We start from the raw sequence: 13,579 nt of genomic DNA, 5'->3' as shown, positions 1-13,579 counted from the left end.
TTTCTAGACTTTTGAAGCATTCCTCTTTTTAAAAAAAAAAATAAATAAATAAAAAATACCAATCATCCACCCACCTAGATCAGACCAGGCACCCCCACCCCATAGCAATGACACTCCTTGATGGCAGCAGCATCTGTGGGATGAACCACAACATTCTGTTGCCAGACACCACAGGACCCCTCAGAAGACCCATGTCCAGTCACTGGTGTTTTTTGCTTTAAATATAATAATTGAAATTATAGAACATCCATTGGAAATAGACAGAAATGTGCATTAAATATATGAATACATGATACACGCACAGAGACTTCATCTGAAAATGCGTTCTGTCATAATCACTTGCAAATAATTTAAAAAAAGCAAACTATCACAGGTAAAAGACAAGCTTGTGGGAAAGAATAGAGAGAAGCCTTTGAAGGTTGTGACCCATCTCTGCATGGTGACAGCAGGGTAATTATATAAGGGGAGTGTGCAGCACGGTCCACAGCTTGTAAATGTTCAGGTGTTGACTTGGACGATAGCTGTTATGATGACCGTAATAAGATTTCCCAGCAATCACCTCCAGCCGTTACTGTTTCATGATGATCCCCAAGATGTGTTCTTTAGTTTGTTGAGGGTCTGGCAGTGTGTGTGTGTGTGTGCCCGTTGTTTTGACTGACAACGCTAATTGAAAGACCTTGTGCTCGTGCCTTTAACGGGGGAAGTCAAAAGAAAGAGGGTTTGCAAATAATTGTCTTTCCTCCCCACGATGCATAACATTTACAAAAATTAAGTCCTCAATTGCACTGTCTGTATCTTGATGACACGGGTAGATTACGTTGTCAGAGGAGGATTAAGAGACACTTGTTCAGATTTAGCCGGAGCCAGCCTCGGAGTTTATGGATCAGCTTTGATCAAAGCAGGAGTGGACATGCAGTGGATTTCTCAGGCGTGATTTATCCCCTGCCCGGGTAGAAGATCCACATCAGCAGTCGTCAGCCAAATAACAGCAGCATGTCTAACACGGCCTTAGCGTGTTAACTTAGCCCCGTGGTTAGCTCTGCTCTCAGTACAGTAACCACCACGTTGGCCAGTCCAGGCTCATTTTATTGTGCCGTCAGTTCAAAGTGTCATTGATAGCCAATTCGTATAACATAGAGATAACATTAGGAAACCATACTGTGGACTGTTAATGTTTTAAATAACAAACCGACTGCGTGGCTTTTTGGAAGCTTTCAGCTTTTATCCAGCTTTAATCAGCTGAGCTGGCAGACATGCCATACACGCCACTAAATATAGAAAAAGCTCAAAAGTGAGATGCTCATCCCCTTTATCCCCCTCCATGTCCCCTTTAAACCTATTGAATTTGTGAGAAAAAGAAACAAAAAAACATTTTCATTCTCACAAAAAAGGCCACAGATATGTCTTTTATTTGTTCTCATTACCCGTTTAATCACTGAGCTTGATTTTATTCTAAATTATTGACTTGGAAAAAGTTCATATTTCTGTGTGACTCTTTTCTGATAATACATCTGAAAAGACAAATTGTGGCCTATTTTGAATAAATATCCATTCTGGTTGTGATTTGGAGTCACTTCATAATTTTGATGGAGTTTGACTCCACTGACCTGGGAGGTGTTGACTGTGGACCAAACGCACACACACTTAATCTCACATTAATTTGAACAGACACATGATAATCCGTTTACGCCTGTGAACGGTTCCGGTACGGTGTGTGGTTCACCAGCGTTCTGAATGTTCTTTAAATGCTCAGATTTGACTGTAACTATTATGGTTTGCAGACACAACAGACTTTGTCAAAAGTTTCTTTTAGTTCTTCAAATATATGCTTATTACAGGCGTTAAAAGGGGTTTAATGAGGCCTGGGTAACACATTACTAACTAATGCATAAGTCTAATTACTTTACCAATGAGGCACAAATAACACTAATATAATCATACTACACATAAGCAAAATGAATTATTGATGCCTTAAAAAAAAAGTAATATTTCTTGATTTGATATTTAATTTGAAGTTCCCCTATGCTGAGGCTTGTGAGGCCCTCTGTAAACCGTGCGGATTGCTCATCGGGCTCACTGCCGCGGATTCATGCCATATGTTTATGCATCCACACACACTGTGTGTACACACGGCTTTGCTTCCCCCTTCTCCCACTCTCTCCACACATAACACCCACTCATTTTACCCCCACTGTCCAGGATGCAAATCAGCGAGGAAAGTAATGTCCCTGTAAAACTCACTCCTTTGCATCCTGGACTCGTTCGGTTGCTCCTCATGCCATTCTTCTTCTTCCTCCTCCTCCTATTCTCTCATTTTCTTTCATGCTCACATTCTCTCCCTCGCTCCTTCCACCACAACACCGCCAACCACCCCAGAGACCGAGCTTGTTTACTCTGTCTCTTCCACATCTCTGCTCTGTGCAGCTGTGACGGTAATCTTTCTTTCAAATATTTGTTTCTTCCATCTCCACATCTTTATATTATTTTTTTTCTCCCCTCATTCCTCCCTCCCCCCCATTGCCGCCGCCATCGACGTACACCTCATTCCGTTCCCTGAAATCTTTAAGTGTGCTTCTTCCAACTTGGCTCCCGAGCACTTTAAGGCTTGCCACCTTCAATTCAGATCTACACGTTGAGACGGAGCAGGCGACGGAGCAGCACTCCGCCGTCTCCAGCTGTAATTTTGCTCCTGAGGAATTCAATCACCTTGCATGTCGCGTGCTTGTGTTTTGGCTGCCTTTCCGCTGCTAACCAGTTAGCAATGCCTGTCACCACCGCTGGCCTCTATATAGCCAAAGAGCTCTAGATGATGATGGATTGCTATAAAACGATGGCAGCCAGGGAAAGTAATTACCAAGTTTGCCTGCGGAGGAAATTCAGCAGATAAGCCCTCTTTCCAGAGAAAAGTCTAGGTAGCGCCAAAGCAAGCAGGTGAGATACATTGAAGGTCAGAGCGGAATGGATACTGACAGTCATTCAAGCACAAACAAGCACAAACAATCAGATTCACATGTGAACGACGGAAGGCTCCTCACAGTAGAATCTAAGAAGTATATGGAAAACTTGAGCAAGACGTCCGTTCTTTCTGCTCATCTTTGTCTGCATGTGCATGAGCTTTTTTCGGTCAGGGAACAGGATGTGAGGCACGTACTTAAAGCTTGCTTTTCCACGGGAGCACATTTTATTGTGGCTTTCCAATAATCCATTCGCGAGGCCTTGGATGGTCGGCAGCATAACTGGAACCGATCCAGTAAAGAATAAACATCGAGCACTTCAAACCGCACTGCCCCGTGAAGTGAGATTTATTGAAAATCAGTTGCTGTCCCACACGACTCGGGCCGCACTGTATTTTAATGCCGCCTGTTTGTGTGCGCAAGCGTCACACGCGCTGACCCCACATCTGCACAGATCATATTCAGTGACTTGCAGGGCCCTCTGAGATCAGGTTCGCCACCCGGCAGCTATACAACCATGATCCCTGCACAACACATAAAAATCAATGGAGCACACCGTCAACATAAGCAGCTCCTAATGCTCTTCCTGTGTGATAGGACGAAATTAGATTGCAGCCATGCCCCATAATGGCGCGTCCGGGCAGGTGAAGAGGATTGAAAATGACGGTGATTGAAAATTAATCGAATGACCCGACATGGGATCCATGGATCTGCTGCTGCCCCACAGGTTGTTTATAAAGAAGTGAATAATTGCATTGAGGGACCACTGGTGTCCAAGCCCATGACCTGGAAGAAAAGGTTATTTGGGCCTGAACTCAAGCAAGTGGAAAAGTGTTATTTGACAAATGAGTAATCATTTTGATTAACCTTGTGTCAAACATGACTCATGTTGTAACTAATTACATTTGACGTAAGGAGTGTTGAGAAAGTGTCACAATATACTGCGACGCATAATAAATGCACATCACATTAAAATGGTGCCATGCCTTATTCATAACATCAACATCACATTAGTCTGAGTAGTGTAGTGAGTAGTTTAACAGTTGTCATCCAAGTGCACGCCCTTCCAGTACATCAGCAGACCATCGATGGTGTATTTTTAACATTTAGCTGAAGGTAAACCTTATTCATATACAATAGAGCGCACTGAGAGTATTTACTCTGCATAAACACCATTAGAAAGAATACCTGCGCTCAAAAGTGTGAATGTAGTTTTGTGATGCACACTAATGGAGGTCCGTGCCATGAAGAGTACAAGTAACCCCTCTCTTTCTCTTTCTCTCTGGTTTTAGATTTATATCCCTCTCCATTTAATGTACTGCTGCTAATCTTCCAGACTAGATGTAGATAGTGCCTGTGTGTTATTGCTCTGTCAGCTACTTACCCAGAACCTTTTAGCACTGCATTACTATATTTGTTTTTACTGTTCAGTTACAGAGCTAAAACACTTAACACATTTTCAATTCTGTTAATATGTTTGACTACAGTGAGCAGAAATAGCTTAAACTTGGTGTGCACATGCAAGTATTATTACTGGTTACACACATAAGCTAACATCAGGGACGAGCTAAATGTGTTAGCCATGAAAGGGGTTACAGTTAATGTAACTTGTAGCTTAACCTCGCACACTAATGTGGCAGGTTTTTATTCTCCTTGTCCATGGATGAATCACGACGGAAGTTAGCAAGTTAGTACCTAGCTATCCATAGTAGTAAGCTAACTAGCTTAATATGCGGCCCTCAATTAGATGACCTGTGATTTCATCATGGAAAGTTGTGTAGACTAAATCCTCGCCTTTCACGTGATAACATCAGCTGTATTGTAAGTTGTGAGAACTCCAATTCAAGACAACTGTTAGCTTCCTAAGTGGCTAGCTCAGAAACCAAACGTCAGGGTAACTTGGTGAAAAACGGAGGTATAATGGAAGTGTGAAGCCGATGGGATTAATTTAACAAACAATAACATTACCAAGAAATATTATATGAATAAGTTGCAATACAGTTCACTTACCATCCACCATTTTTAAAGTATTTGCACTTTTCCTCATTTCTACATAAAAGTTAAGTGAGAAGGCCTGAGAGTAGACAAAGAGAACCCAACACACAAATGAAAAACTAATGATATACGTGTCTATATCTGTGAGGGGCAAAAGTAAGTGTACCTCAAGGGTGAAAACTTAATTTCAAGTCCATCTGTTCACAAGTGTTTCCAATCAGTGTTTAAATAAGGCACTTGTCACAGTCTGATCTTCACAACACATGTTGTTTGATGTCATGGGCAGAGAAACTTTTTGAGGAGCTCAGAAAAAGAGGCTGAACTTCTTTGCACTTTGTTGTGAATCTTTCAGGTGCTCATATTTCCAATATCAGAGTTTCACTGTATTTACTACACTAAGATAATGATTGCAGTTCATATTATGTTTTTAGTTGTCTGTATTGACTGTGAATCAGCGCTGCCCATTGTAACTATACTTGGCAATTAAGATGATTGTGATTCAGAAAGTCCTTGCCTTGTCCTTCCTGTCCCCTGGTTAGCATCTGTCCACCCCCTTGAGGTCTGACATCTATTATGCTCTGCCTCCATATGTCAGCATAGCACCCCCTCACCACCACCACCACCACCACCACCCCCTTCACAGCTCTCAGACAGGTCACAGATTTGGCTCCTAAATACAACTGGCAGGCACACATCAGAGGACAAGTGCCTAAATGACAACAGTTTGATTAAAGTCCATGTACACAAACGCATGCACACAGTCAGGAAATCCTCATCATGTTCCCCATGAGAATTTGGAGAGATTTCGTGATGGCTCCATTAGATAAAAGGCCCGACCAAAAATCCTGCACATATGCCTCCTCTGCGTCCTCGGCTGAAGGTGTGAAAGTGAGCAGATGACGGGAGAGAGGAAGACAGGGCTCTGTTTATTTCATGTCTTCTCCACCAGTTTAGAAGGAATGCGAGCGCGGGTCTCTTATTGCCCATCATGCTTCCCTTCCCATGGTGAGGGGGCTGTTTGTTTTTGTGGGCAGACAGCCTTATTGAGGGCAGGGGGTAGAGCATGCGGGAGGGAGCCTCCGTTCAAACAGATGATTAGAAAAAGTGGAGCTGGCGTCGATGTCCTGAAAGCAAATTCCCGCGAAGATGAATGCTGACCAAAAATACACCAGCAGCGTGTTCACGTGCCTCTGAGGGAACACAGATTCACGCTGAGAAGAAATGGGTCCTTAACACTGTCGAATATGGACGTGTGTGTGGCAAAGATCTAATTGATAAACCAAAGCGGGATGTCTGCAGTTGGTTCGGATGGGGAAATGACTGGCGTAAGAAGGGAACGTTGTCAGTCTCCTCAGATCCGTAGCCAGCCACCATCCTGGTGTGGTGAGAGATCTGGTCACCATGGGGATGAGACAGACTGTATTATCTGCTCAGTGGCTGCCTGGCTCAAGAGATTGCTCGATGGAGGGACGGACAGCGAGGCGGCAGGATGAGACATGTCCACCTTTGGTGTCTGAGGCAGAGTTCCTCACGTCTGTTGCAATTTGATATGGACGTATGTGAATTGTGTCTGCCTTATCTATTTCCCACCAACACGTATTCCAAAAATAAATTTACACTAATCACTAATATTTAGCCGTCTGACAGTCACAGGCCTGTTCACTAAAATAGAATTTTCACTGACGTCGGTACATTTTTGAGGTGGGTAGCTTGCAGCAGTGACCTTTTCCTGCCAACAGCGGGAGCATCAGAGGAGAAGTAACGGAGGAAACAAGAACAAACCAAAAAGCTGTGAAGATAAACAGGCAGTAGACAGCACATAAAAATTCTGTTCTGAGCATTGCATATGATGCAATCATCTCAGACTTTGTCATTTCAAGCTCATCAAGCCAAATCACAAGTGTTGTTGTGGGAAATCATTTAGCCGCAAGGGAGGAATGCAGGACTGACAATGTACTTCTAGACAGAAGGAGGAATGTTGAAGTTATTGCCTTTCAAACAATGTAATGCCTCAATTTAAGCTGTTTTTTTTTCTTTTCTTCTCTTGCAGGTATTCCTAATAGCATTGGTCCAGTTAGTAAGTAAACAGTTACAAAGGAGCCATCTGAATGCTTGATGCCTTGCTTGATGTTCCACCCTTCACCGTGCATCCCTGAACTTGGTGCCAAGTGTTCATTTCTGATTCCAATCTTTCTACAAAGACCCACTCAACTGTTGACAATACCAGTTTTTATTTTTATTTTTTTCGTGGTTAGCATAAGCATAAGAAATAGCTTGAGGCTATATTGTCACGATGTGAGCATATTAATTTACTTTATCCAGACACAACCAGATAACACGTGCCTGGCTCTGCATGCCGAATGTAATTTGTTTTGGGTTTTTTTTCTTTCTTTTTTTTTTGTTTTATTTTATTTTATTCCTTCTCTCCCATGCATTATAAATAAATGGCATCTAGACTTTATTAAAGTGCCAAGACCTCTCTGGCTGTGTAATGTCACAGGAGGTCATTTTAATATAAGCCGCAAGCACCTCAGCTGGTATTATCTTCGTCAACCAGTAGCCCCTCAGGAGGAGGAGGAGGAGGAGGAGGAGGAGGAGGAAGAAGAAGAGAGGTGCCATGTCTCGAGTTACCGCTGCCTGGAAGGCTGCGCGATGCACGAAACCACAGGATCATATTGAACAAGTCAAAGTGCATTCACAGCCTGGTTCAATTCTACTTTACATATATATATATATATATATACATATATATATATTATTCATTCCCTATTCTTAGTGACTATCCTCTGTTCCCAGGGTAGCAGATTGATAGGTAAATTGCTCCCTACCTACCTGACCCACGACCGACCTGCATTAACCAGATGGTAAAAGATCCATTGAAGTTGACTCACCTGATCGAGTTACCTTGTTACATGGTGATAGACAGCATATTCAGAAATATAACATAGTAAGAGCTGTGTAAACCAAGCATCTCAAAGAACAACTGCGAGACGCACGCAGACTTGTTTTCATCAGTTAATGACTAAGATGACCACTGGGCAGGTTTCCCGAAACATGCTCAGAGGGGGCAAACGTGGGTGGAAACGGGTGGTTTTTAATCAGGCTTTAGTTTGGTAGCTTACGCAAGATGTGAATTCGATGCTGTGTCATGAGTCAGAAATGGACACATGGCCAAGAATGCCCCAGAACCACTCCCCCACCCCACCCCCACCCCAACCCCTCCACCCTTCCCCGTAAAAATGTTCCACCGCTTGCCTCCGTCACCACCTCCTTTAGGAATGATGCCTTCTTCCCTCGCCTGGCATGACTAGAGCTTAGTGTGTGTGTGTGTGTGTGTGTATACGTGTGTGCATGCTCTTCATACTGTATATACATACATGTTCACATCAGTCCTCTCCGTCCCATCCAAAATACCTAGCCAGATCGTGTCCAACGACTGTCCGTTTACGGGGCGAGCGTGCATGCTGATAAGCGTGTGCTTGATTGTGCCCGGGTGTGTTGGGGTGGCGGGGTGCGTGTGTGTGTCGGATTGGAGTGGGGGTGGGTGGGGGGGCACTCTGACAAACTAAAGTCTTCACTCCCCATCCAGATTGGCCCACAGGGATTTAGATTTCTCAAGAATGCCCGTCTTGTCACGGCTGTCACCCACAGGCCCAGCGTAGCACTAAGAACTGAACACGCTGGCTGTTTTTTAAAAGCACGCCGAGGAAGATGAGGCTTCTCGCAAACGCAAATCAAGTAGTTTATGTCGGCCTTATTAATAAAGTAAGAATGGAATGGGGTAAAAAAAAAAAAAAAAAGGAAAGGTTATGATGTCCTTGAGGTTGTTGAAAGGAATGGAAGCAAAGCTAAGCTAATGTGTGGACAGAAAAGAAATTTAAAAAGAAAGCCCTGCACTTTTCATGTTGTTGTTTGAAGGTAATTGAATTCCTTATTGACTTTTCTCAATTCTATTTCAAGTTTATTAAGCCAGGCAGAATCGGCTAATGCGGACCATTAAAGCGAAATTAATATTTTAAAAAACAATTCTGGCTCTGCAAGATTGCATTTCATTATAAGTATGGCATTGATTAAAATCCGTCACCACTCATTTAGCTCGCCTCACCTGAATATTCTCCACAGCAAAATAATTAATGGAACCCAGATGTGTATTACAGCCAATCAATCGTCAACACAGAACAATTAAAAATGAACTTATTTTACCAATTAGACCTTTCGGAGCAAGGCAGTGGGGTTTCCTGATTAGTATTTATATTTTTCCAAATGCATATCACAGATTCGCTGTTCACGATATGTGTTGTTTTTGAAGAGAGAGGACATACACGATGTAAGAAAACCACATCGCAATTTTTAAGACACGAGATTTAGAGCAGTGGTGCGGTGTGCCCTTTTTATTCCTAAGCTCTTTATTTGTTAATCTGTCTTTTTTCAAAAGCGCGTCTCATCCAGTGACTCATGTGACTCTTACCCACTGGAGATGTCACAGTCGTCACTGATGCCACAATCCCCGTGCAGGATCAGCTGTGGTATATTTCGCGGGGAGATAAAAATGAAAGAAACGGATGAGACAGGAGATACTGAGCGAGCAGCTTTTGTTCAGGCAGTTTTGAAATCAATGACTGGGTAATGCTGAGAGTGTTTTAAAGTGCTCGGCACAGTGGGCTGACCTGCTAAGCTCAAAGCTAATGTATTATTTAATTCGAAAAATACTAATAAAACCCAAAAATGTTGAAAGAATTCATTTTCTCCATTTACTCGAGTATCTAGGCTTCTTGCCTAGACACCGCTGGATGTTAATTACCCGAGATTGCATGATTCATGGAGTCAATAGGAAAAGGACGTAAAGATCAAGTGAAGAGATGAAGGAACGCAACGAGGAAACTTATCTGTAGTCCTCCTTTTTGCTTCAGTCCTCTCCATTTCCAACCGCAAAGTATTTCCCTGACACGGAAATACTGACTTGTATGTAATTATGAGGTTATGCTACCCACAGCAGTCCGTCATTCCAAGTCCCAACACCTGCCATTATTTATTCATTGTTATTCCTCCACCAGAAATACACTGTAATTAGATATTGATTACATAGTCGATGTGATGAATTAAACAAAATGCCCCCCAACGTCTTTATCTGCTATACATAGCATAGGCTCCCTTGCATACATCGTGACTTTATCTCTAAGTTTAACAAGGTTTTTTTTCTTCTTCTTAAGTTTTCCACTCATCATTACCTTTGCCATGAACATACACGTAATACCAACCCCATGGAAGTCACACAAATTACATACAATGTCTCTCCAATGTCCTTCCAGTGGATCTTTGGATGCATTTCTTTCTGCTCGTTCTTGTCAGCCCTGCCCCATTGTATTTGCTGTATCCTGATTTACTGATTTGAATCATGCTGGACATGTTCGTGTCTCCAGTTGTGTGTGTTAACTACCACGTAGTCCCCCCCCCTTCCCCAACCCACACACAAACACACACACACACACCTGCTCTAGGCAAATCTGTAAAGTACATCAACCAAGGGCACATGAATAACTCCTGGTTTCTCTCAATTGCACGCAGTTGGGCCGAATGTGTCATCCCTAGGTGTCGCTAACCGAAAAGAAGGTAGGCATCTAAGATTATGCAACAATTCTGTTTTCTTACAGATTCACTCACCTCAGGTGTTTGCATACCAATCCAAAATGCCTCTGGTAGCTACGGTTGTTTTTTGGGTGGTATCTTCCCCTGTCCAAGGGTTTCTGACACACCATAAGCACTTGCTCATGATGGGGGTTCAAGAGGAGGCTTGTGTATTCACGGGGCACTGTTGTCGCAACATGTGTGCTCTGTACATTTACGCACGTACGGTTTATTTGAATCAGGGCTACGCATACTCGACTCCCCGTTAGGTCCTCAGGGATAAAAGCAGTAGAGGTTTCACGGTGGTTGTAGGCAGATGTTGAGCTCAACTCGCCCATGACGCCGATGTGATGTGCGACCTCCTCACAAAACAACTAGCACACAACCACTCAGCTCTAGCGTTTCCATGACTGCAGCCAAGCAGACGGAGCGTATGTGTCGGGGCTTATGTCACCTCGTACATTGGCCGATGCTGGGCCTATTATTTCTTTCCCCCCACTGTTTGTTTTATGACCGGAAAAGAACCGAGGGATTGATGTGCTCCATGCTAGCCAGCTTCCTTCCCCACGCTCCTGTGCACAAGTTTATAGGGCGACAATCTTGACTGGTCTCCGCCAAGGTGGAGAGTGTTCGTCTGTGGAAACGTACACGGAGGCTTCTGAATTATACAAAGCACTTGTTAATTAAATGAAGCATAAACGAGGGACTATGATGTTTGAATTGTTCAGCATCTAAGGCATTTGTAACAGATGCTGCTACATGCAGCCAGCTTCACTTGGCAAAGTCACTCCTTATTTCCCAGTGCCATCTTTCATCATTATTGCGTATGTTTGTTTCTTTTTTTTACAGTTATGTTATTTGGTAGGCATGATGCTTGGTATTCTCAATTCTCTGACATTACATGTATTATGTTTAATTACAATATCATGTTTTTTTGTTTGTTTTCTTTTAATTTGTCTAGTAGCTCCTCAAGTTGCATTGTCCACTGCCCCTTCTGTCCACGTTGCAAACAGCAAGCGAGGTAGGAGCTCTGGAATTAATACATTGCCCCCCAGATGACACCTAAGCCTTCTCACTGTGTGAACTGATGTTTATGTTTACCTGTAAGACCCCCCTAACCCTTTCAGCACCAGCCCACAGCTAGAGCACTCTGCCTGTACCCCTAGTTCAGTGCTGGACTGATGTCTTTCACTGCATAGGGCGCGTTGAGGACTCATCCGTTTATGGAATGATTTCTAAACACTATAAAAGTCCCGTGGAATCATTTCTCTTCAGTGCAAATAAAGTGGGTGTTTGAGACTACGACTATTTTTTGAGGTAACGTGTTTCCGAGACTCTTTATTCCCTATGCGTGCATGATTTATGACCTTAGCCTATTTCTAGAAAGGAGAGATTATTTGTCTTCTGAGGGTTTGTCTGTGAGAGTGAAACGTCTAATGTAGAGAATCTCGGTCTATACTAAGATAAGACGTGCTGATTTCGGTGAAAGGTGACGTGGACTGGACTTGCTGCCTGCGCCCTCGTTTCCGCGCCGTGTTGGGTTATTAGCGGCTGGACTAAACTGACCCCAGTGCAGATTCTTAATAACCGCAATCCCTTGGACAAAGGTCCCATGTGCTAACCCCTCTATTCTGGAGATGAGAGTGGGCTGTCTATCCAAGCGTCTGCCAGTGAGGCTTAAGGGTCACATCTGTCTGCGCTGTGACACATGGTATCAGTGGTCACTCAGCGTGGCAGACTGATCTGTACACGGAGACAGCTGAGCTGGGGCTGCACCCCTCCCATCCTCCTCCCATCCTCCTCCTCCTCTCTTCCTCCTCTCCTTAGGGCAGGCCTGCTTGTGAGTATCATAGACTGTAGCAGGTTTCGCAGTCCGGCTTCAACTCCTTATGTCTAATTAACCATGACATAACACCGCGTTGTAGGCAATGACACACACACTCTCCCAGCAGCAACTCACCATACGCTCACTTGCCTTACTGATTCCTTTTTTCATTCTCTAAGTCGGCTTGTATTAAAAACAATTACCCAGCTATTTAAGGGGTATTCCTGGGTGAGTAGAGGGTTTCTTGAATTAGGAAAACCAATCTTGTCATTAAAGAGGTTTATAACATAAAGAGCCATCACAAATTCCATCTCATTCTCCGTCATGTTCCTTTTGAACCAAATAAACCATGACATTTAGAGCTCAATTACCCCCAAAATGTCCAAATTCCCCCAACACTGTTCCCAGTGGTTTAGATCCATCCCATTCGTGGTTTGACCTGCCTTACGCTGTGGTGTTCCTGATGTGACCGTGTCTCTATGCCATCATTTCGGAGCCGTCCTCGCTTCGTGTTGTGGTGTGCTTGAAGTGACGTGACCTTTTTCCAAGTACTACTAACGCCATGCTTTTCTATGTGATGTCCTTCTCTAACTCTGGCTGTGCCCATGCCAGACGAATCGTGAACTGCCACTCGTCTCGTCATGTCCCCAACATCATCTCCTCCTCCTCCTCCTCCTCTACCTACGATCTCCATTTTTAACCTTGCATGCCATTGCACCTCGCTCAAACTCTTGCTAACCCCACTTGCTTTGGCACTCGCAGCAAAACAGCAACAATTCCAACACTCCCTACGGCGTCTCTTTCTTTCTTTCCTTCTCTCTTTCATTCTTTTCTCTCCTTCTCCTCCCCTCACACCTCCTCTGTCTCTGCAAGACTGCGAATGCTTCGGCCACTCCAACCGATGCAGCTACATCGATCTGCTAAACTCCGTCTTTTGCGTGAGCTGTAAGCACAACACTAGGGGCCAGCACTGCCAGCTATGCAAGCTGGGCTACTACCGCAATACCTCAGCAGAACTGGATGATGAAAATGTGTGCATAGGTTAGTCCCCCACCTGCCCCCCCCCCAACCCAACCACCCAACCACCCACCCACCACCACCACCCCGTCGCCACCACCACCACGCTTTCACACTGTCTCAGCCTCACGTCTCGTCTTTAATTTCTCACCAGTGGAAGTGT

General features: G+C 43.9%; 1 protein-coding gene across 9 annotated transcripts in view; it reads left to right on the top strand.

Annotated features, from left to right (window-relative positions):
- ntng1a (netrin g1a) overlaps positions 1–13,579 on the top strand; it is a 105,291-nt gene that overhangs the window by 78,458 nt on the left and 13,254 nt on the right. For 3 of the 9 annotated variants that reach the window (XM_047568648.1, XM_047568652.1, XM_047568647.1), the window contains exons 5-6: positions 7,000–7,026; positions 13,273–13,440. In XM_047568648.1, the coding sequence (XP_047424604.1) occupies positions 7,000–7,026; positions 13,273–13,440 (195 nt within the window). Of the gene's footprint in view, positions 1–6,999; positions 7,027–10,514; positions 10,560–11,535; positions 11,596–13,272; positions 13,441–13,579 lie in introns of all 9 variants that reach the window. The other 6 variants (XM_047568654.1, XM_047568650.1, XM_047568653.1 and 3 more) reach the window with 4 other exon arrangements.

Source organism: Mugil cephalus, chromosome 18, assembly GCF_022458985.1.
Source record: "Mugil cephalus isolate CIBA_MC_2020 chromosome 18, CIBA_Mcephalus_1.1, whole genome shotgun sequence".
Taxonomy (NCBI): Eukaryota; Metazoa; Chordata; class Actinopteri; order Mugiliformes; family Mugilidae; genus Mugil; species Mugil cephalus.
Note: the sequence above shows the minus strand (reverse complement) of the source record. Positions and strands in the feature narration are given on the sequence as shown.